General features: G+C 39.7%; 1 protein-coding gene across 3 annotated transcripts; it reads left to right on the forward strand.

The window, feature by feature from the left end:
- The first annotated feature begins 299 nt into the window (after positions 1-299).
- stk40 (serine/threonine kinase 40) lies at positions 300-23,890 on the forward strand. 3 transcript variants are annotated; one of them, XR_001609591.1, is made up of 13 exons: positions 300-517; positions 3,267-3,393; positions 3,760-3,845; positions 4,669-4,812; positions 5,842-6,066; positions 6,445-6,497; positions 11,044-11,159; positions 13,043-13,187; positions 13,620-13,739; positions 13,985-14,069; positions 14,371-14,661; positions 20,281-20,569; positions 23,397-23,890. XR_001609591.1 is itself a non-coding variant. In XM_016276605.1 (11 exons), the coding sequence occupies exons 2-11, from the start codon at positions 3,276-3,278 to the stop codon at positions 14,587-14,589; spliced, it is 1,311 nt and encodes a 436-aa protein (XP_016132091.1). In that variant the 5' UTR covers positions 300-517; positions 3,267-3,275; the 3' UTR covers positions 14,590-17,776. The 3 variants fall into 3 exon arrangements, 1 of the variants encoding a protein (XP_016132091.1); XR_001609592.1 differs by lacking the exon at positions 20,281-20,569; XM_016276605.1 differs by lacking the exons at positions 20,281-20,569; positions 23,397-23,890 and having other exon boundaries at positions 14,371-17,776.
- The last annotated feature ends 589 nt before the right edge of the window (positions 23,891-24,479 follow it).

A 24,479-nucleotide genomic window follows, 5' to 3' on the forward strand; every position in this document is an offset into this window, starting at 1 on the left:
GTATATCAAGTTTTGTTAGTAATGTTTGATAAGAGTCCGGTTTTATTACTTAATTCCGTGTATGGCGATTCATTTCCATCGTAATACATCTTTTTTTTTTTAAACAAAACTCCACATTTGTCAAAACTTGACTGGAGTTATGCAGTAGTACTCTACTGCTCATTTACATAGTGCTTACGTTTATCATTCCACACTAGCGAAGAATGCCAATCTCAAGAACGCACGTAAGGGGGCGGGAACACCAAACAACGTTTTCTATTGGCCTCGCCTCTCCGTCACTCACAGCATGTGCGTCATTTCCGTTGTCAGGTGGTGCTGCTATGGAAAGATGTGATCAGTTGTCCTAAGAAGGCTTTTCCCTCAAAACCCCTGTCGGTAAACGTGACATTTCTCCAGTTCGCTTGAAACAAACCTCTTCGTGGTGGAGTGTAAATGTCGGTGCACCCCTGCTGAACATTTAATCGGCCAGAAATGAGTGGGAATTAGTGTACGACAGAGGATTCCCTCGGCGGTTTTGGTAAGTTGTTAAATGGCCCGTCGGTCGGCTGAGGAGATTTTCACAGTCCGTTAAAGGGACACGGTGAACTCATTGGCTTTCTGGTCTTTAATTTCATCCTTAAATTCAGATAAACGCGCTTTTGCAACGATTAAATTGTCGTCTTTTTAAACATGTTGCGATAAAGACTATATAAGCAAGAATACAAAGTAAAAATCAGTAAGTTTCGCTTGCAAGTGCTAGACGACTCGAGTAGGCTCGTTGTATTAATATGAACGTGAGCTTTATTTTCTTACACGCGCTTATTTAAGTCATTTATATTAGTGGTTATTGTTATATTTTACTTGTAGCTGGTTGACAGCGTTCGTCGGTGTACGCCGTGTACTCAGTTGTGATCACATTGCAGTGCTCCTGTCTCTATTCTCTCTGCTGTCGTTTTAACTATAAATGGAAACATTAGTCACTTGTTTTTAAACACCACAAATCTTAGACATCCAAATATCAAACAAAACGTGTGCAAAAATGCACATCTGATACGGGTTGCATCAAGCTGCCAGTCGGTGCTCGGAGGTTGCCAGGTTCTCAAGTTTGCAGTGCATGCGGTGACAGCTAGTATATTTAGATCTAATAAAATATTAAAATGTTCTGCTGCTGTGTGGATCAGAGCGTTTAAATCATGCAGGGATGATATTTCACTCTGATGACTGTGATGTGTGTATAATGCCATAAGATGACCACACTGCATCCATTCAGTCTGATGAATTCAAAGCAGTACGAGTAATCCTTCATATAGTATGATTTCATCAGCAGCATGCCATGTTGTTGTTGTTGTTGTTATTAAAGGGATGGTTCACCAAAAAACGAAGGTTTGTTCATCATTTAATTATGTTTTTACAAACCTCTGTGATGTTTATTAGTTCAGTGGAACACAAAAGATGATGTTAGTATTAGAGACTAACAGCCTTCCATTCACTTCCATTAATTTTTTCCCAAATGCAATGAAAGCAAATGCTGACTGAGACCGTCTAGCATCTCCTATTGTGTTCCACAGAAAAACATCATGTTTGAAACAACAGGAGGGTGAGTGAGTAGGCCTAACTAATGACAGTTTTCTGTTTACTGGTGTTTGCTTCCTGAGAATTCCATTCAGTAGCTCTGAATTGGATTCAAGATTGTAAGCATACGTGCATCTTGCTGTCAGTGAGATAATTTCAACTGCATTCAGGTCTGGCATGACCTAAAATTATTACAGATGGTTTAATACCAACCATGATGTCTTTAGTTTCCCTTGAGGTTGCAGGTCACATTCTCAGCCTTGGTTGTGCCAATGCACAGACACGCTCTTTGCAACAAGCCGTGGTGCTTTAAAGATGTCAGATCTCCAACAATGCATGTCAAAAGTGTTGATGAAAGCAGTCACGTCTCTCACCCCCGTCTGTCACATTGTCAACAGTCTGGGTCCAGAAAGACAAAAAAGCTGTAAACGTGTGAAATGATATGCGATAACTGCCAACTGTACCCCCTCCTACGTCCTCGAGACAAGCTGTGTGATCTATTGCAGAATTACATTTGAATGTCTGTTTCATTCAAAATTACAATGCGACCAAGCTTGTAGCTTAAATGTGAATCACAACTGTCTGTAATTCAAACTTCAGATGCTATTTTAGTTCTACTTCATATGTATTTGCTATTAGAGCACATTGATTGTCATTTCATTATCAATGGGATTTCATGCCCAGTCTCTGCATTGTGCCTTCATTTAAACAGAGTTGAGATTGATTTTGAAGAGCCCAAGGGGTGCAGAACTGTCCACGATGCTAAATGCGCTCTCCCACCCCCCCGCTCGCATCGTGATATGATGTCTAGAGGCTGCTTGTGTCACGCTACCATTGGTGTCAAACAGCAGCATTTCTTATTTCTGACAAATTGCTACCAGTGCAAACCCCAGGGCTTGTGTGAATCACACTGTATCCGTCCGTAGCACCACTTGCCTTTCTGTAGAACCACATAAGCAATCATCAGATTATACAAGAACCCAATAAAACAAGCAGGCTTTACTCTGAAAGAAGTCTTTTATTCTGAATGTTTGACTATAATTAATGCACTGCTTGTGATATCGGAATGCTTTTGCTTTTGAAATGTTCCTTGTTGCAGACCGGTCAGTATTGCAATCTTGTAATATGCAGATTACGCCACAGAGATTTGCAGATAAACCCATGCAGATTAAGGAATGGAAGGATTACAAATAGTGAAAGGGAAAAAACATGAATTGCAGCAGCAGAGTTCAAGATTCATGGGTTATTTTAGTCAATTTGAGATCCGTCGGTGCTGAATGTTTTCCTTTCTCGGGCGAGTTGTGGTCAACGGCACCATTTGTGAATGGGCTTCTATTGTCTAACATGGCAGTCACATCAACAGTTCACACCTGCTGCTAATCTTTGCTCATGCAAATGCATATGGACCTGATGGGTTGTCATTCATACAGGGGTAGAGTTGTTAATGGAATCTGACTGTTTTGAGGTGTCGGGGGAGGGCATGAATTCTTCACCTGTTATTTGCCCTCTTTAGAACTCACACTTTGTTGATGGTGTACTGAAAGACCTCATTGGATTGGCTGTTGTCTCTCAAGGCAAGAATTGAATGAGTGTCATAGGGTTGCTTTGTTTGGATGCCTTGTAGATTTGATTTTAGTCAAGAAGTCCCATTTCTCTGGTTGCATGTAAGGTTGTTTTATGAATCGAGTATTGACGCTTTCTCAACTCTTTTTCAGATCTGCAGAATGTCTAAACGCCGTGCTTCGGAACGAGGGGCCGGAGAGTCATCCGGCAGACCCAGCAAGCTCCTTTGTCCTGGGATATCTGGCAACAACGCTAAGAGAGCTGGTCCCTTTGTTTTAGGTAAGCTGCCTAGAGTATTGCAAGTGAATCTTCAACACTAGCTTTTTATGTTTCTATGCAGGCGAGAGGAGGAGGGGGTATAGGCTCCGTTCAGAGTCCTCTGTTTGAAAAGAATTTCAGGAATGTTTTAGATTGACGGCTTCACTTCTGAATCTGCAGGTCTTTTCCTGTATGGCGCTATCACACTATCATCTTGCCTTTGAAATGCACCCATCACAGTTGGAAATAGCAGTGTGACGTAGTAGTGCAGGGCGCTGTGATAAGAGTGTTTATGATTGGCCTCAAGGGGAATTGCTGTGCTCTGTACTGACTATAACTTTTTCATCTATTTACACTTCTTTTATTTATTCCTCTCCATCTTAACAGGTCCACGGCTGGGAAACTCTCCCGTGCAGAGTATAGTGCAGTGTCTAGCCAGAAAGGATGGGACGGATGATTTCTACCAGCTAAAAGTGAGTGGTTATTCTCACCTAGTCTGCATATATTTGATCATAAATACAGTAGAAACTGTAATATTGTGAAACATTATTACAATTTTTAGTATTACAATAACTGTTAACCATTTTAATATTTTAAATAGTTTATGATGGATTCAGTGAAGGATCAGTCCGACTTCATTCTGAAGATCTTGATAAATTGAAAAAAAAAATCATTGTTTTTACCCAGCCCTACAACATTTTTGTCCCTGTTTAGATATTTATTGGGTTTCAGATCAGACAAAATGGCTTTTAAAACCAGATGTGAGGTGATACAGAAAGACACAATTTACAAAAAACCCTCCCATGTGATTCAAACATGTCCTGGCCAGGGAATTGAGACTGTTTCTGAACACAAAAGCCCCTGTGTGTCTCACTGTTTGCATGAACCTTTGACCTGCCACAACAAATCTCCACAATACTGTCCAATTCATGACCGACTCTGGTTCAGAGATGACCATCAAACCTCATTGTTTATGGACCAGCCTGTTACTGGAGGGGCTTCACTGAAAGGTGCTTCACTGAAAGGTGCTTGTCAACCTAGAGTCTAACCTTTTGACCCCACTCTTCCATGCCCCTGAGTCTAGTGTCCCTCAGATGGTTGTCCAGATGTGTTGAAGTACATGTGAGGGACTTATCTTTGTCCCCTCTGAAGATAAAGCCTTTAATGGACCCTCTGTATTGCCTCAAGATCATTGATAGCTTAGTATGCCATCGCAGTGAAGATAAGAGACTCCCAGGAAGGTTTAGAACAGGATCTAGTGGTGTGGTGTCTTCTTACCTTCGACCTTTGTCGTAGATTCTCACCCTGGAAGAACGTGGAGACACAGCAGGAGAGACACAGGAAGAAAGGCAAGGGAAAATGCTCCTGCATACAGAGTATTCTTTACTGTCACTGCTCTCCAACCAAGAAGGAGTGGTGCACCATCACGGCCTCTTCCAGGTAAGACTGATGCTTCATGATTTTTTCTCAAATAGTTTTGGTTTGAGCCGCACAAATTCATAGTTTGGTTTGGTTACACGCATTCTTCAAAATATCTTTTTTTGTGTTCAGCAGAATAAAGAAGCTCATACAGGCTTGGAACAACTTGAATGTTTCGGTCTAATGTAGAATTTCATTTTTGCATCTTATATCCGTTAATTCTGTTTTTATTAGCTGATCAGAGTACACATCTGTCCACAATCCGCCTTTCGAAATTGAAATGCACAAAGACTTGTTTTGGAAACTGGCTGTGCCTTTTTGAATCAACATGCAATCGATTTGAGAGATGCCTAAAGATTCCCTCCCAGACTGTACGTTCTCAGTCCCACGACTTAATTTGTTTCTTCATTGTTCCATCAGTTGTTTTCATTTTCATCACAAAGTGCTCGCAGTGACTCACCACTTACTTTCTCTTTGAGCAAGACGCTTTCTTTTTTTCTCTTGCTCCTGTTTTTCAACTATATCTAGACCTCTCCTTTCTTCCCCGGTGGAAATGGGCTGCAGAACAAGCCGTACTGTGCTGTCAGGGCCATTCATTGAAGCTCGCAGTATTGATTGGTTTATTATAGCTTCTCTCTAGAGTGGGCCAGTTAATTATGGATTGCTTCTTGTGTTCGAAGGCGCAGTCATTGCAAACACAAACCACACCGCCAATCGATTCATGGCCCTCATTTGACCCCAGTCTCAGGTGACTGAAGGAGGGCTTTCATCATTCAAGCTGTTGCACTTGGCGAGGCATACAGGAGAATCGCTGCTGTGCTTTTTGTACCAGCAGTCCATTAGCGTCATCTTGTTCTTTAAACCCTGTATTTTCTTCTTTCGCTCCATTCAAAAGCTTAATGGTGCAGTTATGTGTTCATTTGCTTTTTTTTTACACATTGTTAAATGCACTGCTGGGCTGTCTGAGGTAAAGTCTTTTATTCTGTCACTGCAATTATTCTCAGCGCAAAATTTTTCTAACACATTATCTCTTTCACTTCTCCATCTCAGGACCGCTCCTGTGAGATTGTCGAGGACATGGAGGCCAACAAAGTGCGGAAGATGAAGAGACGAATCTGTCTGGTGCTTGACTGCCTCTGTGCCCACGACTTCAGCGACAAGACGGCCGACCTCATCAACCTGCAGCATTACGTCATCAAAGAGAAGCGACTGAGCGAGCGCGAGGCCATCGTTATTTTCTATGATGTGGTGAGAGTGGTGGAGGCATTGCATAAGGTGAGCTGCCAACTGCTTTTAAAGTCGATGTAAAATCAAAATGGTCTGTTTTACTTGACAACTTTCTTAATGGCGCTAGCAAGGCCAAGGTCAGGAGTTTGTTTACCTATTGTGGTTTCCCATGATAAAATTAAGTCCTACTATTTTTTTTTTTTTCATTGAATAATTTGTTTTATTTGGAAGTTTGTTATATTGCAAAAGTTAAATGGTTGCACATGACATTTTATGTTTACTGTGTGATTCACAAGTTGGTTGATGGGTACATGGCGTTTTTCTGTAATATACCACAATGATGAATGTCAGGTTGCACGCTCTCCAAGTGTAGCCAGCATCTTTAGGTATACATAGTAACGGTTCGCTGTTTTTTTTCCTTTGTAGAAGAACATCGTGCATAGAGACTTGAAGCTTGGAAACATGGTGCTTAATAAAAGGTAAGGCTCCTCTCTTCTTTTTTCTTTTACCTGCTGTGCCGGTGGAGTTTTCTCTGCGCTCAGCCCTCTGTTGGGGTTTCATGGAGCACCGTCTGGCCTCATTGACCTCTCTCCTCTTGAGCTCTTAGTGAGAGTGTGATTCATCCCCACAGGCTGAAAAGGGAGGGGGAGTGAGCAGTGGGAAGCTATCCCAGTTAAAACGAGTAGGCATGGTACGTGCCCCTGGTTCGTTCTCTGGAAAAAAGGAGAGGATGATGGAGCCAGGGAAGGGGGGGCGGGCGGGTGATGAAACCGCACATGCTGGCTTGAAGGCATCTGAGGTCGGCAAGCATTGTGAATCGGATAGGCCTAGTGGAATTCCCAATCCCTCATCCATAAAGACCCTCTCCAAACACCATATGCGCCGCGTGCGTTTGTGTGTTTTCTGCCGTGTGTGTGGAACTGGTACACTTCTAACCACAGTTCTGTTGTCTCTGCCATTTCAAATGTCCCCAGGAACGAGACTAATTGAAAATCCTCAGTTCTGCCTGTCACATTTGCCAGCATGTGCTGCTCGCTGCTGAGTTCTCGCATATTGTAGTTCGGTCACATAAGTGCACAGCTTGTCTAATTATGAAACCCGTCACACCATATAAGCTCAGTGGCATGTGTAGTGAGAGGAGGAGTGGAGCTTGTTTCTTTTATCTCCTCTCCTTTCCTCGACTCTTTACGGGCAACTGTACTTCCTGGCTGATTGAATTGAAGGTATGCATTATGCACCTTTTCTGCCATTAACCCCTTCATCAAGCCTACAGCAAACAAGTGGATGTTTTTCTGTTAGTAAATAATTTTTCAAATTTTTCAAAAAACTAATTTTCTTTCTTTTTTGAGCAACTACCAAACTTCTGACTACACTACCATTCAATGCTAAAAAAAGAGCTTTTCGAACTTCATCAGAGTCCTAAAAACTTTCACAGTTTCCTCAAAATGATTAAGCAGCATGGTTTTAACACTGATAAAAATAAATGTTTCTTGAGTGTCAAATCAGCATATTAGAATGATTTCTGAATGATCCTGTGACACTGAATACTGAAGTAATGGCTGCCATTACTGCCATGGTTTCCCATTACAAGAATAAATGATTAAAATGACAAAATATTTAAATAGAAAATAAAAAAAACTGTTGTTTTAAAATGTAATATATAAAATAAATATTATAGTATTTTTATGAAATAAATGCAGCCTTGTAAGCGTAAGCACATTCTTTCAAAAACATTTAAAAAAAAAACTTGCAGACCCCAAATTTCTGAATGGTAGTGTACAAATAGATTAAAGGAAGGAAGAGCATGTGACATGGTGGTTTTTATGTTTGTGGTGTTTGCTCTGAAATGCACCTGGCAACTTTGTGGGCAACACTTTGGAGTTTATTTATAGGCTTATTTATAGGCATGCATGCCCGCCTATTACTAAAGCTGGTTTTTGCACTTGGAATTCTTATTTTTGTGTGAAAAGGTACATGTCAGAGCTGTGGCAGTGCAGGCTTGCTTGAGGAGAGATTCTCTTTTTATTTTTTTTTATTTTATTTTTTTTAAATATAGTTGTTGTTTTTTTCTCGTCTTAATATCTTGCATGTGTCATTGTTGAGTCAGGCATTTTCGCCTTTCCACGGGAGTCAATTAAAAGGACAGGCACGGACCAGTACAGGTGCATCTCAATAAATCAGAATGTCGTGGAAAAGTTCATTTATTTCAGTAATTCAACTCAAATTGTGAAACTCGTGCATTAAATAAATTCAATGCACACAGACTGAAGTAGTTTAAGTCTTTGGTTCTTTTAATTGTGATGATTTTGGCTCACATTTAACAAAAACCCACCAGTTCACTATCTCAACAAATTAGAATATGGTGACATGCCAATCAGCTAATCAACTCAAAATACCTGCAAAGGTTTCCTGAGCCTTCAAAATGGTCTCTCAGTTTGGTTCACTAGGCTACACAATCATGGGGAAGACTGCTGATCTGACAGTTGTCCAGAAGACAATCATTGACACCCTTCACAAGGAGGGTAAGCCACAAACATTCATTGCCAAAGAAGCTGGCTGTTCACAGAGTGCTGTATCCAAGCATGTTAACAAATGAAATAAATGAACTTTTCCCATGACATTCTAATTTATTGAGATGCACCTGTATATCGTTGCTGAACGAAAAAATAAAACATCCACACGTACTCGCACTCGTCACTGGACCCTATGGTGATGAAACCAAGCAGTTTGTCTGTTTCAGTTCAGCAAGAAAGCAGAACACTGTGTCCCAGCTGGAGATAATACAGCCCTCTGCCAAAGGATCCATAGCTCAGAGCTGAGTCACTCTCACGTAACGTTGGCAGAGCTCTCTCTCTTTTTCACTCTCCAAATACCCCTCTGATCTTATTGTCTGTGTGACCCTTCCCAGCCGTCAGACTGTTGGCTTTGGGTGGAATGGAAAGTACTTGGTATTACTCATAAGTGGTCCATGACATGTACACTTATTTTTTTTGACAAGACATTTGGGCCTTCAAAAATAAATCTGGTGGTCCTAATCAACCTGTGTAGGCATTGTTTATCCTCAGCATTTTGTCAATAACTGCCTGTAGTGCAGAAGCTTCTCTCACATTTCACAAGCGTTTGTTGCCATTACTTCATACCTCTTTTCCCTCCTTGACACCATATGGCTGTCACCGTCAAGACTCTATAAAAGTGAACAAATTGCCTGATCTGCACATTTGCTTTCACTATTAGCTTTTTTCCTCTTACAACACTGCTTGCCCAAGCAAAGGAACTCCAATACCAAACAATTGCATCAAAATTCCACAATAACCTCACCCAGCAGAGGAAGTTCTGACCAGATTTCGGCATCGAGACTTCCTCTTGCGTTTAAACCATTTAACTTTTCCCATCAACAGGGGCTAATTTTAGCAGCACTGAGAGACCGGGAGGCTTCTGGTCTCTTCACATGAGCAGGAAGAGGAGAGTAAGCAATGAGAATGTCCTGAGGAGAAACGCTTGCTGACTCTTTTCACTCGGGAACCAAGGCACATGGTCATGATGAAGCCAGACGAAAGCTTATATTAAGGCTAAAACTATTATGAAGATGAAAACTAGTGGAAACCGTGTGTCAAAAACAAATGGTTTAGACATTAGGAGCAGGTACATTTGAAATGGTCGACACAACAAGAAACTGCCATGTAAAAAAGCCATACAAGATGAAACAAATGAACTTAGTTTAGTTTGCTTCATCTAACTATCATAAAACAAAACTTTTGAAATTGTGTTTAAATGCCTTGAACCACAAACTTTACCGAATCATCAATCATTTGTCCTCTAGTGTGAGCCATCTGGAGCTTAGCAGATCCAGTTCATGCACGAATATAGAGTTGCATTTGATAAATTAATGCAATGCTAAAAGTAAACTGAAAATTATTTATAACTGGTACAAATGCAGTGAATGTTTTTTTCCACAAAGTCCATTGTGACTAATCTCTTTTCTCCTTTTAATCTAATTTAATCATGACCCTCCTTTTTAAATGAAGATGGTGATCATATTTAAATCTGTTAGTAACTCTGCTGGGAAAAAAAATCAAGCTTCAGGAACGGGCCTGTTTGTAGCTGTTAGGCGTAAGTGTGACAGTCACTTTCAGGGTGTGAAAGTGAGAGTGTAACTGGGGAAGCATGGGAAAAGAGGATGTAGCTGAGAGATGTAGCTGTAGTGGTGGAGGGGTTTTTTTCAGTGAAGGGAGATTACAGCTGTGACTGTGTGAATTCTCACATTGGAGGTCCCCCAGTTCAGCTCTGTCAGCTGACGTGTTAGTTTTGCTCATTGTAAATGTGAATGCATTTCTATGTGTTTGTTAGAGTGCTTGTTTTCATTGCATGCCTGTCACTGAAAAAAAGTGTTGTTCTTTCCTTTCTGATGTGCAAAGATTAGTCATCCCTGAGCTTGTGAGAAGCCACAGGTGACTCACTTGTTTGTCAAGTGCAGTCATGGTGTGTTCTGTCATGTTGGGTTTTGCTTTCTGGAAAGGCAGAATGGCTCCCTGCCACAGATTAGATTTAATGACATAGACAAAAATATCAGAGGCATGTTTGCACAGATACACACACGACTCGACTAACAACTGTTAGAGTTTCGTTTTGATATGCATGTATAGTGTAAAAAAAGTGTTTTTTATGTATGCATGTATACCCACTTGGAATGAACCGAATCTCGCAATCATATTAAATTCATAAACACAGCAGAATTTAAGGGAAAATATTTTTATTTTGTTGTTTTGGATGATGTTACCAGACTCTATCCCTCTAACCATCTGTTTATTTTTATTTAATTTCATTTTATGCCTTTTTTTAAGGACAAGCTAAATTGTCAAAATAGTTTTTTTTTTCCTTTTGATTTTGCGATAACATTTGACCTGGACATGCTTACTAAGATGCACATCATGGATTTCACAAGCTATCTTTTTAATATAAACAGTGCGACTTGATGTGAAGATTCATGGTTGTTTTTTGACGTCATTGGTGTTTTGTGTGCTGCAGGACCCATCGGATCACCATCACAAACTTTTGCCTTGGCAAGCATTTGGTGAGTGAGGAAGATCTGTTAAAGGACCAGCGAGGCAGTCCAGCCTACATCAGCCCAGATGTCCTGAGCGGTGAGAATTCAGCTTCTCTGTGTGTGTGTGTGTGTGTGTGTGTGTGTGTGTGTGTGATTCACATGACTCACCCTCAATGTCACCACTGTAATCAAAGCTCATAAACCCAACCACCTACACGGCCCTAATCAGGACAGTAGTCACAAACCGTCAGCATGGATGAGCAATAGTTAGGTTGATTGAAGACATTGTGTGTGTTGCGTGCCGCAAGACTTGACCTGTTAGCTCATCAACGACTCAATACCAAAACTCTTCCCTTAAGCTCGTTGTCATGGCCTCGAGCAGATCTCAGCAGTGCGACGGATCAAATTAACAGCGGTTGTATCACGAGGTGTATCTTTCCAAACAATCTCTCTCTGTGAAGAGAGATTGTGAAGTTCACTCAAGTGATGTAATTTCAGTACATAGGAATCGCTGTTTATCTTATGTCAAACGTTTATGTAGCACAGTGCAGTTAGCCCTACTGAATAGTTAACACACACAAATTATTTTGACCTTTTTTGGTTTTCACAAACTTAAAAGTGGCTAGTCAGTATTGTTTTTGGAGATTAAAAAAAAATTGGGGCATTACAGAAACTGCCAATAGAGATTAGCTTGTATTTAACCTAAAATATTCCTTAATATTATATGATATAATTATATTAATAATGTTTATATTAATTATATTGTATTATATTAATATCAATAAATGTCTCATTTCCCCCCTCACATTGTAATTTATTAAGTAAAATTAAAATATAATGATATGCCTCACTTTAGATTTTTTACATTGCAAAGCAATTAATATTGTCATTTATGATGTATAAAGTATTCATATGATTTCAAAAACCTGTGCATAAATGCATCACAGGCGTCTGTCCGACACGTCTTTACCATAAAGTAGGTTGCCTTCTGAGATGCTTCGTTTTTTGCTCAATTCAAAGACACCATCAGATCATTGAAAAATTTAAATGAAGTGATGTGACGTTGATTTAAGCATATAATTCATTCAATACTGAAATTATATTTAAATGTTTAAAATGTCTATTTTCAATAAAAGTTTGTTTGTGGACTGTGTTTTTTTGTCACATGAACTTTGCGTGCAGAGTGCTATTTGTACGATACATAGTTGAAGATCCCTGCATTTAAATCTTGTTCGTTTAGTTGACTCACTAACTAAAATATCAAACCGCACCACCTTTCCAGAACTGTCTTTCATGTGTTTTCGGGGTTTTTCCCAATACATCTATGGATGTAGGCTCTGGTTAGATGGTGCATTCCGAGTATACATGTTAAATAGAGGCGCAGTCAAGCTCTTGTTTGCGGTCTCCATTCACAGTAAAATGACAGAAAGAAACCGGGAGTAAATCAGCCAAATATGACAGCAGAACAAAGGGAGAGCTGCTTCAGTGAGTCATCACAATGAGTCATGCAGAGAGGAACTACTCTTCCTGCTCTCTCCCTATCTCTCTCTCTCTCTCTCGCTCTCTTCCTCTCACTGTTTTTCCATTGCTCACTCTCTCTCTTGTCTCCCTCTCTTTCGCTTTCTCATGCGTAGGGTCAAAGTAGAAGCAGAGAATGTGTACCTTACAGAAAAATATACCATACAAATCACATTGTTTACTAAACAGAAACCTACCCAATTAACCCCTCTTTTAAAAGCTCCCATGACTCATTTGTACTCTTCTGGCACATTGTGTTCTGCCCATTTATGGTGGTAAACAAAGCGGTTTAGTGAGTGTGAACAGGATTTGGGGGACTTTATAAGATTTTGGCACTATTGGTAGCATATGTTTTATGTGTACACACTATCACTACTCGCCCAAGAGAAAGTTCCAGTCTGATTGAATGAGCAAACTGTTGTAGAGCTGCTTGTTAAAATTGCACTTTGTGTTTCCATGTAGGTCGACCATACCGCGGTAAACCCAGTGATATGTGGGCGCTCGGTGTGGTGCTGTTCACCATGCTCTACGGCCAGTTCCCATTCTATGACAGTATACCTCAAGAGCTCTTCCGCAAGATCAAAGCAGCAGAGTACTCCATCCCTGAGTGAGTCTCTCCATTTATCTTTCTGTGCTTTGATGTGAATTAATTGTTGAAAAATGTTAATTGGCAAATATTGTGATGGCCCTTGTTTAAAAGGATTGTTCACCCAAAAATGAAAAACACTCATGTTCTTCATGACATTGGATGTCAAGATTTCTGTTGAATTGTTCCTCATGTATAATTGATGTATGACTTCAGAAGATGCATGGACCATTTTTATGGTGCTTTTGCGTCCTTTCTGAAGCCTAAAAGTTACTTGTACCTTATTAATAAATCGCTTGTGTTCCATGGAAGAAAATAAGTCATACGGGTTTGAAACGGCTTAAATTTTATCCTTTTTTTTTTTTGGTGAGCTATTCCTTTAAATGAAGACTCTAAAATGTTTTTGCAGATGGAAATGCTAATTTGTCTTTGTGCCTGTTTCGTTTTGCACAGGGATGGGCGGGTATCAGAAAGTACAGTGTGTTTGATCAGGAAGCTTCTGGTGCTTGACCCCCAGCAGAGGCTCACTGCCACCGAGGTGCTCGAGTCTCTGAGCGCCATCATTGCATCCTGGTGCGTCTCATCTGAAATGAGATCAACTTTATTGTTCCATTTTTAGCCAAGACTTCTTGTCAGAGTTCAAGTAACTTATTAGGAATTTATGTGATGGGATGATGTCATTTTTGGTCAGCGATGTTGTCTCGCCACATTTTTGCAATCCAGTGCAGTTTTCAGTCATGCATTTAATGTTCCCTTGGCTGTAGATCTGAAAATTCCCATTTGTCATCGACTGATTTATTATAATTTTTTTTAAATAGGCAATCTGTGTCCTCACTGAGTGGCCCTCTACAAGTGGTGCCGGACATAGACGATCAGCTTAACCACCCCGAACATCTTCAGGAGGTCAGTTCCGCTTATAGATGTTACAATAATATTGAAGAATGACTCCGAGTCAAAAAAAGTTTTCTTTAACACTGCTGTTGCGTAAAATGTTGCATTAAAATCATTGGGACCATTTATGTATGTATGATCTGACTTATATACAAATTCATTTTACTTGTATTTTATAAATATGGTCCAAAATATGTAATGCTTTATGTGGCATTGAATCATGGATAATAATATAAACTTCCTCTTTAAACTGCATTAACATAGTGAGGTACTTTCTGGCACTGAAACGGTCTTTTATTGACCCTCCCCCCAGGCGAAAGTGACAGAGGAGTCGTCTCAGTACGAATTTGAAAACTACATGAGGCAACAGCTCTTGTTGGCAGAAGAGAAAAACACTATCCACGAGACCAAGAACTTCCTCAGCAAGAGGCATTTCGGTAACGTGCCTCCGGTGAGGCGCCTTGGCTACGACGCTCAACCCATCAGCCCTCTGGATGCCGCTATACTGGCCCAGCGCTTCCTCCGGAATTAGCACCGTCATTCTGCCTGCAGACGGGGGTCACAAGGAGTGGAGCGAGCCACGGAACTGGGCGCACTCTTTTATGTACGTTTGCGTGTGAGAGTGTGTGTGTTTGTGAGCATGCAGCGTGAGTCTGGCAGACACAAACTTGGGCCAAGGAACAGCTCAGCGCTCCGTTGCTCCATTCATCGGCCCAGGACACAGACTCTGGACACAGGTGTAATGAGATTCTGACCACCAACACCACATCCACCATGCCAATCCTTGCCCAAATCTGACACACACACACACACGCACACACTTTCAGCAATACCCCAACAGAATCATGTAGCAGATCACACAACTATCCTTTTTCCATCCGCCTCTCCCCCAGCACTTTCTACAGGAGCGCCTCGGATCACATGATCAACCCTTTTGTTCTGTTCCCCTCAACCAGTTCGTCTGTTCTGCTCCCATCTGTATCTATGATTGCAAATCTACCTCTTACCATTTTTTTCTATCTCTCTATTTCCTCCTTTCTTAGTCAGTTTTTAACAACGCTCTCCGTTCTTATGAAAGCAGGACTCATTATGTTGAGGAGAGACAAGCACAGGCTCAAGATCATTAGCATTGTGGTTGTGTAACTATTCTGTGTCAAAACCAGTGATTGGTTTTTCCTCAATCTAAATAAGCTTCTCCCCTCCTCTCCTACTAAAACGGTAGCATTTTAAGTTAGATTATTCTCTTTATTTCCATTGAAGATGTTAAGTTTCACAAGTTAAAAAGCTAAAAACCTCATATTACTGAAATCATAGCAGCGCATGTTTCTCCTTCCTCTATTTGAATGGGTTTCTGTTGGCAGCTAGCATCTGTGTCTGGATGCATACAACCAAAAGCATAACTTGGCATCCAAACCGGCCAATATGGTACGTTATTTTCCCATCTTGCTTTTGTCCAATCAGAAGGCAGCAGAAAGTGCAAGACCACCACTTCCTGTGCATTCGACCAAATGGAAATTTACTTTTAATCATGTAATATGCCACTACAACGGACTTTTGAGAGCTGAGCTAGGTGGTACTTTTGTGGATTTCGGTGTGTGCCACACAGGGACTCATCGCAGGGCTGTGCTTGGAAAAAGACGAGGTACGGTACAGCTGGTGATGGGATGAAACCGTCAGGAAGCAGGGCGGCCAAGCCGGCAGTCATATGGAAGTCTAAGCCAAGATAAGCCCCGTAAGCACAGCCCTTAAGCCCTCCTTTCCTTTTGTGTCCCTCCGTCTAGAGCGCTCACCCTCTGATAGCATGCCAAGCCATCAAAGTGCATCTTCTGCCATGTCCTGTATCTCCGGTGCTTTCGTTACCCACACAGATTTCAGCTGCAGCTCAGGGATCGAGGATTGGCCACTAGGGAACGTTTCTGGCCACAATGATACAAAGAAACCCATTGCATAGGGGATTGTTTCTTTTTGTTTTTCTTTTTATTATTTTTTTAACTGCTTCATGATCATCAGGAAGGAAATGCCATGAAACCCACTCCTCTCCATGTTTCTTGTTTGAGAATATTGCAAGGAAACCGATTCTTAATGTCATTTGATTTTTTTCAGTCCTGTTTTAAGCTACCCCATGTGTATAAAGCATAACTGTGGGATATCTTGCCTTAGGTTATCAACAACAGATTTTCAACTCAACCGTGAGCAGTGAATATGTACTTCTGATGCTAGAATATATCTTAGTATACTAGGCGGTTGGCTTGCATCGACCTGTGGACCTGTGGCTTAGTTTGCAATGCCTTTATGTCTGGCTCCACTCATGTCATTAAATGAAAAGGTCATTCAGTACTGTAGATCTCTGAGCTCATGACTAGCAGCTTGGCTTGTCCTTTTAATCTCCACTTTAATTTCTTCTTTTGAAGACATACAGCCTGGTAGTATATCCGTACCTTTCTGTTTTCCTTTTAATTTATTTGCTGTTTTTAATTCATCTGCCATGGTAAATGTAGAGATCATGTATCACTCAAAAGCATTGATCTCATGTTTTTTCCTTCTATCTTCAGTGAAGGTTTTGTTTTATTGTCTCTTTCCTTTTTTTAAATTCTTGAATAATTATTGCAACAATCCTGTCGGTATATTAAGCTACACTAATTAGGTGACTGACTTTGCATAGCTCTATTTTAAGTCAACTAAATTATCATGCACATTAGCATGACATGTAGAATCGATATAGAATGATACCGCACTCTGGCCAGTGTGAAAGACATTGTGATGGAGGATAGGCATCAATAGTGCAAAACACAGTGCAGGGTATTATTATTCTGAAGAATCGCACCAATGTTTCCACACAAGCCACCATTGAAAGCATTAGTTTTTCCCACCTCAATGTGAATATATTTGGTTGTAAAGCAGTATTGTAGTGGATAATATGCGTGACTTGTTGGAGAGGGACTTTTTTGTGAGCAAATCAAAGTCCTTTCCTTATATTCAAAAAGGAGTGCCTCAAGGCTATATCCTAGGTCTACGTAGAGTTCTCACAAAAGCCATTATATCATAGCAAATTTGTACAGTTGCAATATGGCTGCTGTTGATGTGGTTGTGTAGTCTGTACCCAAAATCTAGATGAAAGAAATTAGTAAATATTTCTGTTTAATATGCCCCCTACGCAAGTGACTGCAAACTCCTCCGTCCCCCTTGCATAGACAGTTCCGTGATGTCCAAAATTCTGTCTGCAGCATGAGAAGTGTACGTTTTTTGAGCTCTGTATACAAATTTGAAGCAATTAGTGCATGATTCTAATTAGCAAGACGTGCCCAAGATGCAGCAGAAATTGTAGTGGATGTGGGTGTATTGCAAATGATGAATACTCCAAAAAACACAAAGACACTGCAAGGGAAGATACTGAACATTAAGTTTAATTTAGATTTTCTTTTCTTTTTAGGCCACTTTGTGCAGATGTTTCATAAATTGGGAGATTTCTCTTTAGAATTGTTACTTTTTTGCATCTTTTACTAAAACTGGAAAATCTAAATCTGGTGTAAAACAAAACATGATGAAACTGGTCAAAAGCCTGAACGTTTAATGTCATAAGCTGCTTGGTTAGAATGGTGTCAAAGAAAAAAAAAACTGGGTAATTGTACAGAGGAAAAACTAATTTGTATAAAAGACATATTTTTGTACTTCATCAAATCTCTACATGCATGTCAGCAATAAACTTTTTTGTCTCTTTGTATGATTTGAAGTGTAAAAGTTAATTTTGCCTTTAAATCCAGTATTTAACGGCACTTTTTTTTAAAAAACAATGCATCTCTTTGATGGCATCGGTATAATACTTTGTTTCATTCAAAGAATTTCTGTTTGAAAAATTATTTTAATTAATTCTTAATAGCCCTTTATTTTGGGTGAAGTTTTCAGTATGTTTTTGAGAACAAAACGCTCACAACTGCATTTTAGGTGCAGTTCTGCCTTCTTGTGGTAGACCTATGGAATGACATGCAAGACTTTTTGCAGAGATGCCCAGACAAATTTGATCTCTCATCTCAGTCTGAATTAAATGGATCTGTTTGGATGATGTGATATTTAGAGCCATTACAAAGTTTTGTTGTAATACCATCCTGATTAACCCTTAAGCTATACAATTTTTTAGTTAAAGAGACTCCTATTTATTGACTTGAAAGCTCTTTTCATCAGTTTCTCATCGAGTATCTACAATTCCCCTTTTACAGAAGACTTTTACTCTAGCACTTTGTGTATTTGTGCTCATTAATCATCTGAATGTCTGTGTAGCTGTTTGAACTCGAAGGTCGCTGGTCATTATTCAACTTTCTCTCCTGAAATAAGATGTCTGCCAGTTTAATTTGCCAGAATAAGCTTCAATGTGAACCAAACCTTATTAATCAAGACCTGGACACGTAGGACTAGTTTGAAGCAAACATTGAAAGTCCAACACATTAAAGTACATCTCCCAAGAGTTGTAAAACCAACTTCAGCCTAATAGTTTACAAGCCACTTATTTGTTGAAAGCATATTTTGAGAGGAAACACTCCTTTAACATGAGTCTTTTTGTTGAGTGATTTTGAACAGCAAAAAACATTCACATGATGCACACAAGGCATCCATATGAGCTGTTGAACAAAACTGTGCTCGCAAAGCAAATTCCTTAGCTGTTTGTTTTCATTTCACTGTGCCTGTCCCTATAGTGTGCTCAAAACAACACATGGGAGTTTACATGCAAGATTTCCAGAGCACATTTTGGGCATCCTTTATTATTGATGATCTGATTTCCTGTAAATACATCCTCAGAATGCAATATTTGTTAGTCCTGCTCTTTTATAAGACCGTTGTAATGGCTCAGACTGCCTGGGGTTAATGTAGCAAATTTGAAGTGTTTGATAAATGATGTTACTGCTCCCCTGGGGTTCAGCACTAGTTTTAAGACTCAAAATCACCATTAAATGTGTGAACCACTACGCCTCACAGCAAAGCCCACATTAAAGATAGAAAACAGTGCTGGCTAACTCAAGACACTGGGGTTAAACTGGAGACATTTTTAGTGAATGCTTTGGTGTGGGTTGTGAAGCTGTTGTGTACTGCAGACATTAAAGTTTCCAGTCTTATGATAATTCCGTTCTAGTCTTATGAAACTCAGCTGGCAGTGGCTCACATTTTATTTTATCTGGTTACATTTAAATGTTTTAATTTATTTTAATATAATCCTATCATTTTTACTTGTTTACATTTCGTTTTTAAACAATTTTTTTAAATGTTAAAACTCTCTAAATATATATACAAACACACAAATGTAAACTATATGGATGGAATATATATTTAAAACTACACATATACATATATATCGCATTAAAAGTATTGAAAATTAATAATAAAAAAAATTTAACCTAATTAAATTTTAATTTAATTATACTTGGTTACATTTCTTTTTGTTACAATCTATCTATCTATCTATCTATCTATCTAGCTATCTATCTATCTATCTGCTTGCTTCTCTTACATAATTGTTTTATCTCTTTGTCTGGTATGAAAACTGCTCCATGTAAGTTATCTTACCTAGACAGATAGGTCAAGATACTTTAGTATTGCCATAAACGCAGCTGATTTTTTTCACAAAAAATAATAAATTCTGATATGGGAGCTTTTTAGAAAAATTCTATTAAAAAAACACTGTTGATGCCTGACTGTCAGCTTTCACTGTAAGCCCCACGTGAGAAATCTTCAAAATTTCTTCAGGTTTGGAACAATGTAAGGGTGAGTACATGATGTAATTTATTTGTGGGCGAACTCTCTATTTGGTCTATCACATGCTCATTCATTGCTCTTGAACACATAGCTTTGGCTTTGACAGGATGCAGGGGATTCATGACAGGATACATTTGTTTCCCCCTCTGAGCAGCAGTGGAGTTTTGTGTTGTGTAACTCCCTGAATATTCCAAGTCTGTCTCAGCAACAGCAGAACATGTGTGTTGTCTCTCGGGTGAAGTCTGACGTCTGAAGGCCTTATTGATTTCTATAAACCATTTTTGTACCCAGTGAATCGCATATGATGACATGATGATACACAGTACTCACTCACAGTCCCTAATCCCCCATTTTAAGTGTAAACGAGAACATTTCCCTCAAGTAATAGTTTTCTTGCTCTGTTGAATCAGGAAGGTCGCCAAGCTGTAATTTGAAATCTTTGTTGTCCATTCCATTCTTGTCTCTCTTTTTTTCCCCTCAGTACCCCATTCTGGGGCAGTATCCTCCATCTGACCCGAGAGCCCCATTGATTCCATTATCTGCTGGATGAGATCCAGACTCTGTCAATTAAAGCCTTCTGCTGTAGTGGAGGACGTGCTGAGTAACCTGCTGTGTGTCCGTCTCAGAGGCCTTTGTATCCTTGACCTTGAGCGCATGAGATACGACCGCTCTCGCTGCTTTCCCAAAAGACTTGACACTGATTTATCTGCCACCCTGCAAAAACTAAGCCTGTAAATGGCAGAGCCTCGTGGCCCCCAAGTTTCTTATAGGTTTGTTTCTGTATTAAATTCAAAAATTACAGCAACTCAATGTAGTTTTGTGTATTTTTGCGACTTTAGAGCCCCCTACTGTTGGAATTCACAGTCGTAAATATATCGATGTCGTAATTACCATCGATAGTTGTACCAGAGATTATCTATAAGGAGATGAGAGTGTCTGTATTACTTAGGCCTACTATTGGAGAAAGCGTAACGGCTAACTTGGATCATGTGTCCCTTAAAGGTGCTGTATGTAAGTTTTTGACTCTACTAAAGCATAAAAATACCATAATATGTTTGCAGATATTTAAGAAACATGCTAAGTTAACATACTTGTTTATCTGAAGAACAATGCTATAGTCAGTTATTCTTCTTTGAAAATGTGCGTTCCGGGCCGGAATGTCGGTCTCTGTTTTGGTCTGTGATACCCGCCCACTGCCAGTTTACCCAATTGTATTTCCTCAGCCCGGGTTGGCAGTTGGCGGAAAACAGAACGGATTTCATTTCATTCATCATCAAATGCACTCGTTCCTGTTGGTGTTGTCAATCTGGCAACCTGCATGTGCATCAAGTCTGAGGAGGAGGGGCGGGGTGAAAAAAAACATCTGCAATATTTTGAATTTTTACTGCAATACCTAGTTCAACCACTCGGTGTCAATCCTACATACAGCACCTTTAAAAACCAATCACATTACAGCCTTGATGTCATTGAATTTCATTCAGTGTTGTGCCACACTCAATTGTCGTTTACGGATGCCATAGGAATGAATGAGAAGTGCCGTAAACTGAATCCCACCTGTCGCAAAAAGTCAGTGACTTTTCTTATAAAACTGCATTTTTTTCGTGGTAAACTCTAAAAATAGTTCAATCCAAAAGTATTGTTTAGTGTAAAACATGTTGAAGGTTAGCCAATAGGCTGTCGATTCATTAAATGATAAGCCGTTTCTTCTAAAAAGCTGTTTATTCAGCGTAGTAAAGCCTCTCCTCCATTGACATACATTTTTTTTAAAAACGGCCTCTGGTCTCCTGGTGCGTTCAAGTCATGTCGGATAGATCGTATTTACGAGTTGAACGCACATGAACGCCATCACAAAGTCGTTATTACGAGTGGGAAACTCGAAATTTTCTTTAAGCCCCGAGTTTCCGAGTTGGGGGCGTGTCAATGAGAAACATGGCGGAATCGATGGATGCAACGTTTGTAGTTGACGGTAAATTTTTGTTTAAATTGATAGTTTAGTTGTCCTATAAACTTAAATTGGTCATATTCTTGTTACGCAGCTAGTTAATGAAGTCCAAGTAAAAAAATGCTATCATTTTTGCACCTATAGGTGAAAAACACACCTGATGCGAATTCTTTGCTCTTCATTTTCTATAAGCAGAGTTAACAGACCCTGTTGTATTTTCTTGTAATTTATTAAAAGAAGGTACACCGCCATCTTGAGCCGACTAAACTGACCGACTAAACTGACTTGAACGCACCTGACGTCGTAATTACGACTTGTCGTCTCGTAAGTAGGAACGTCCCAGGAGGACTTGAACGCAGCATCCTCTCCCACTTACTGCCAGATTGGAAGCGTTAGCTTTAGCCGTTATGCTTTTTCGGCTAATGGTTGCAGGCTTGCCTTCTAGTGGCTTTGGTTGTACACGTGCATTTGTTGTTGCCGTAAAGCAATCCGCCCTTTTCCCCGGAATTTCGTACCCGCTCATCAAAAAGAACATGCGTTTAGGGACTACATTTATAGGATGAAAATGTTTTACTTAATTTGAATGTAACTGAATTTTTATTCAGTTCATTGCAGTACTTTAAAACTTTTTTTTTATTTGTAACTAATTAACAGTATTATTGCTAGTATTTACATGTGGTAGTATTTTGTCTTTGTTTGATATGTAACTTATAATGCTTAATCACACTAATTAGAGCTACATTGTAGCTATTTAGATGCCCCAATTTGTAGTACCAAGATTGAAAAAAAAATTGCAAATTGTAAATTTTTAAACAGGTAGGATTTAGACAACCAACATCTCTTAAGTTTTTTTTTTTTGCACTCAATTTATGTAAAGTGCCATCCTGTAAAAACTGTATCTTTCTGAGCTCTTCACAGTTCAGGTACACTCTTTCCTCCATTCCCTTCGTTTTTTTCTTGTCACGTCTGCTTATTTCATGTGTCTCTGCGTATTTGAGAAATTAAAAACAGGCTGAGAGTGAGGCTGTCTTTCTGCACTTGCCTGCTTACTATGAACATCTGGTTTTGGGAAGAGGGGTGACCTCTTCAATGGGAGCCCTTGTCTCCTCTGTTAACACTGAGGGGTGCCAGAGCATTCACTTTTGTTTTTTCGAGGACTCGCTGGGAATTTTCTAAAAATTCTGGGCAATTTTAGAAACACATAAACAGTCAAAAAATTCTGTACTTGAGTATTTTTAATGCATGAAACAGGATTATGTTCATGTTATATATAATCATATTATATTTGTTATATAGATTTATATACAGGTAGGTTTATATAGGTCATTCATATCCACAGCACAAACTGTGTGGAATGAGTAATGCTAAAGATCTATATTTAGGGTTGGATGTTTGTCCAAATGTCAAGATTGAAGATCAATACTGTACAGTAGTAACCTATTCATTTTTCCTAAACATCAACCCTCCCTCTCTCTCTCTCTCTCTCTCTCTCTCTCTCTCTCTCTCTCTCTCTCTCTGTCTCTGTCTCTGTCTGTCTGTCTGTACATAGAAACTCATTGAAATCCCCCAGAGGTTACAAAGCGGCTAAAGTATGTGTATGAATGTACATTGAGAGAGAGTGATTACGACCTTAACAGCTGTCCTCCCTCATACAGGAGCATCTCTATGGAGAGAGACTCAGAGGAAGCACAAGTTCAGCTTCCAAGAGAAGTTGAGAAAAAACGTCAGGAAAGGCATCTAGAACTCCATGCTGGATCAATCCTCTCACCGCTGGGAGTCGAAACAAACTTTGGCAAAACACAGCATCGACATTCCTTTCAGACTGAAGGCAGGCAAACGCTGGTGTGCAATAATGTTTTTGCCATGAGATGTGTTGAAAACAATGCTCCGCCACACCCCTGTCATTTTATATCCTTGGCAACCGATGTCCTGTTGTTGTCATTGCCGTTGGCTCCTGTGCAAAGGCAACTGTTGATTTAAACTGATGAATGACTGAATTTTCTTCTTTAAGGGAAGAAAACACATTTGGTAAAACCATTACACTTAGGAAACTGCATTGAAAGAAACTTGATTTTTCTTTCTTTTCAAATCATTCATCTGTTCCATAGGTTACCAAGGGGTAGATCTTTTGTTTGGGGACAAAATTTCTCATGTGGACAATAAAACATATTGTTATGTAGTTGCTATGGTGTTTTGAAAAGTTTTAAGCATGTTGCTCTGGTGTTCTAGGTGGTTGATAATGTGTTCTGAAAGGTTCTTATGGTAGTGCTAAAGTCTTTTGGGTGATTGACAGGGCACCACACTGAGAACCTTACCAAACACCTTAACAACCACATAGCAATACCCTGGCAACCACCCGAAACACCTTAATAGCATTCTAAGAACATCTTAGCAACATTCTAATAACCTTTCCCAAACACTTTAGTAACCACATAGCAACACTCTTGCATGAAAAGTTTGTAGTTGCTGTAGTGTTCTGGGTGGTTTCTGGAGTGTTGCTATGTGGTTGTCAGTGTGTTCTTAACGTATTGCTATAGTGTTCTAAGTGGATTTCAGGACAACACACTAAAAACACCCTACTAATGCCCTGCCAACCACACAGAACACCTTAACAGCACTCTAAGAACCATAGCAACCATATAGAAACACCCTGGCAACCACCCAGAACCCATTAACAGCACTCTAAGACAACAACTTAGCAACTAAAGTTCTGGGTGATTGCTAGGCAAGAATAAAGG

Source organism: Sinocyclocheilus grahami, unplaced genomic scaffold (assembly GCF_001515645.1).
Source record: "Sinocyclocheilus grahami isolate Dianchi unplaced genomic scaffold, SAMN03320097.WGS_v1.1 scaffold104.1, whole genome shotgun sequence".
Classification (NCBI taxonomy): Eukaryota; Metazoa; Chordata; class Actinopteri; order Cypriniformes; family Cyprinidae; genus Sinocyclocheilus; species Sinocyclocheilus grahami.

Bases quoted from the DNA above. Each gene is read 5' to 3' on its own strand.
- stk40 (XM_016276605.1), top strand. From the start codon at position 3,276: ATGTCTAAACGCCGTGCTTCGGAACGAGGGGCCGGAGAGTCATCCGGC. The intron at 3,394-3,759 runs GTAAGCTGCCTA...CCATCTTAACAG, and splicing joins AGCTGGTCCCTTTGTTTTAG to GTCCACGGCTGGGAAACTCT. The intron at 6,498-11,043 runs GTAAGGCTCCTC...TGTGTGCTGCAG, and splicing joins AACATGGTGCTTAATAAAAG to GACCCATCGGATCACCATCA.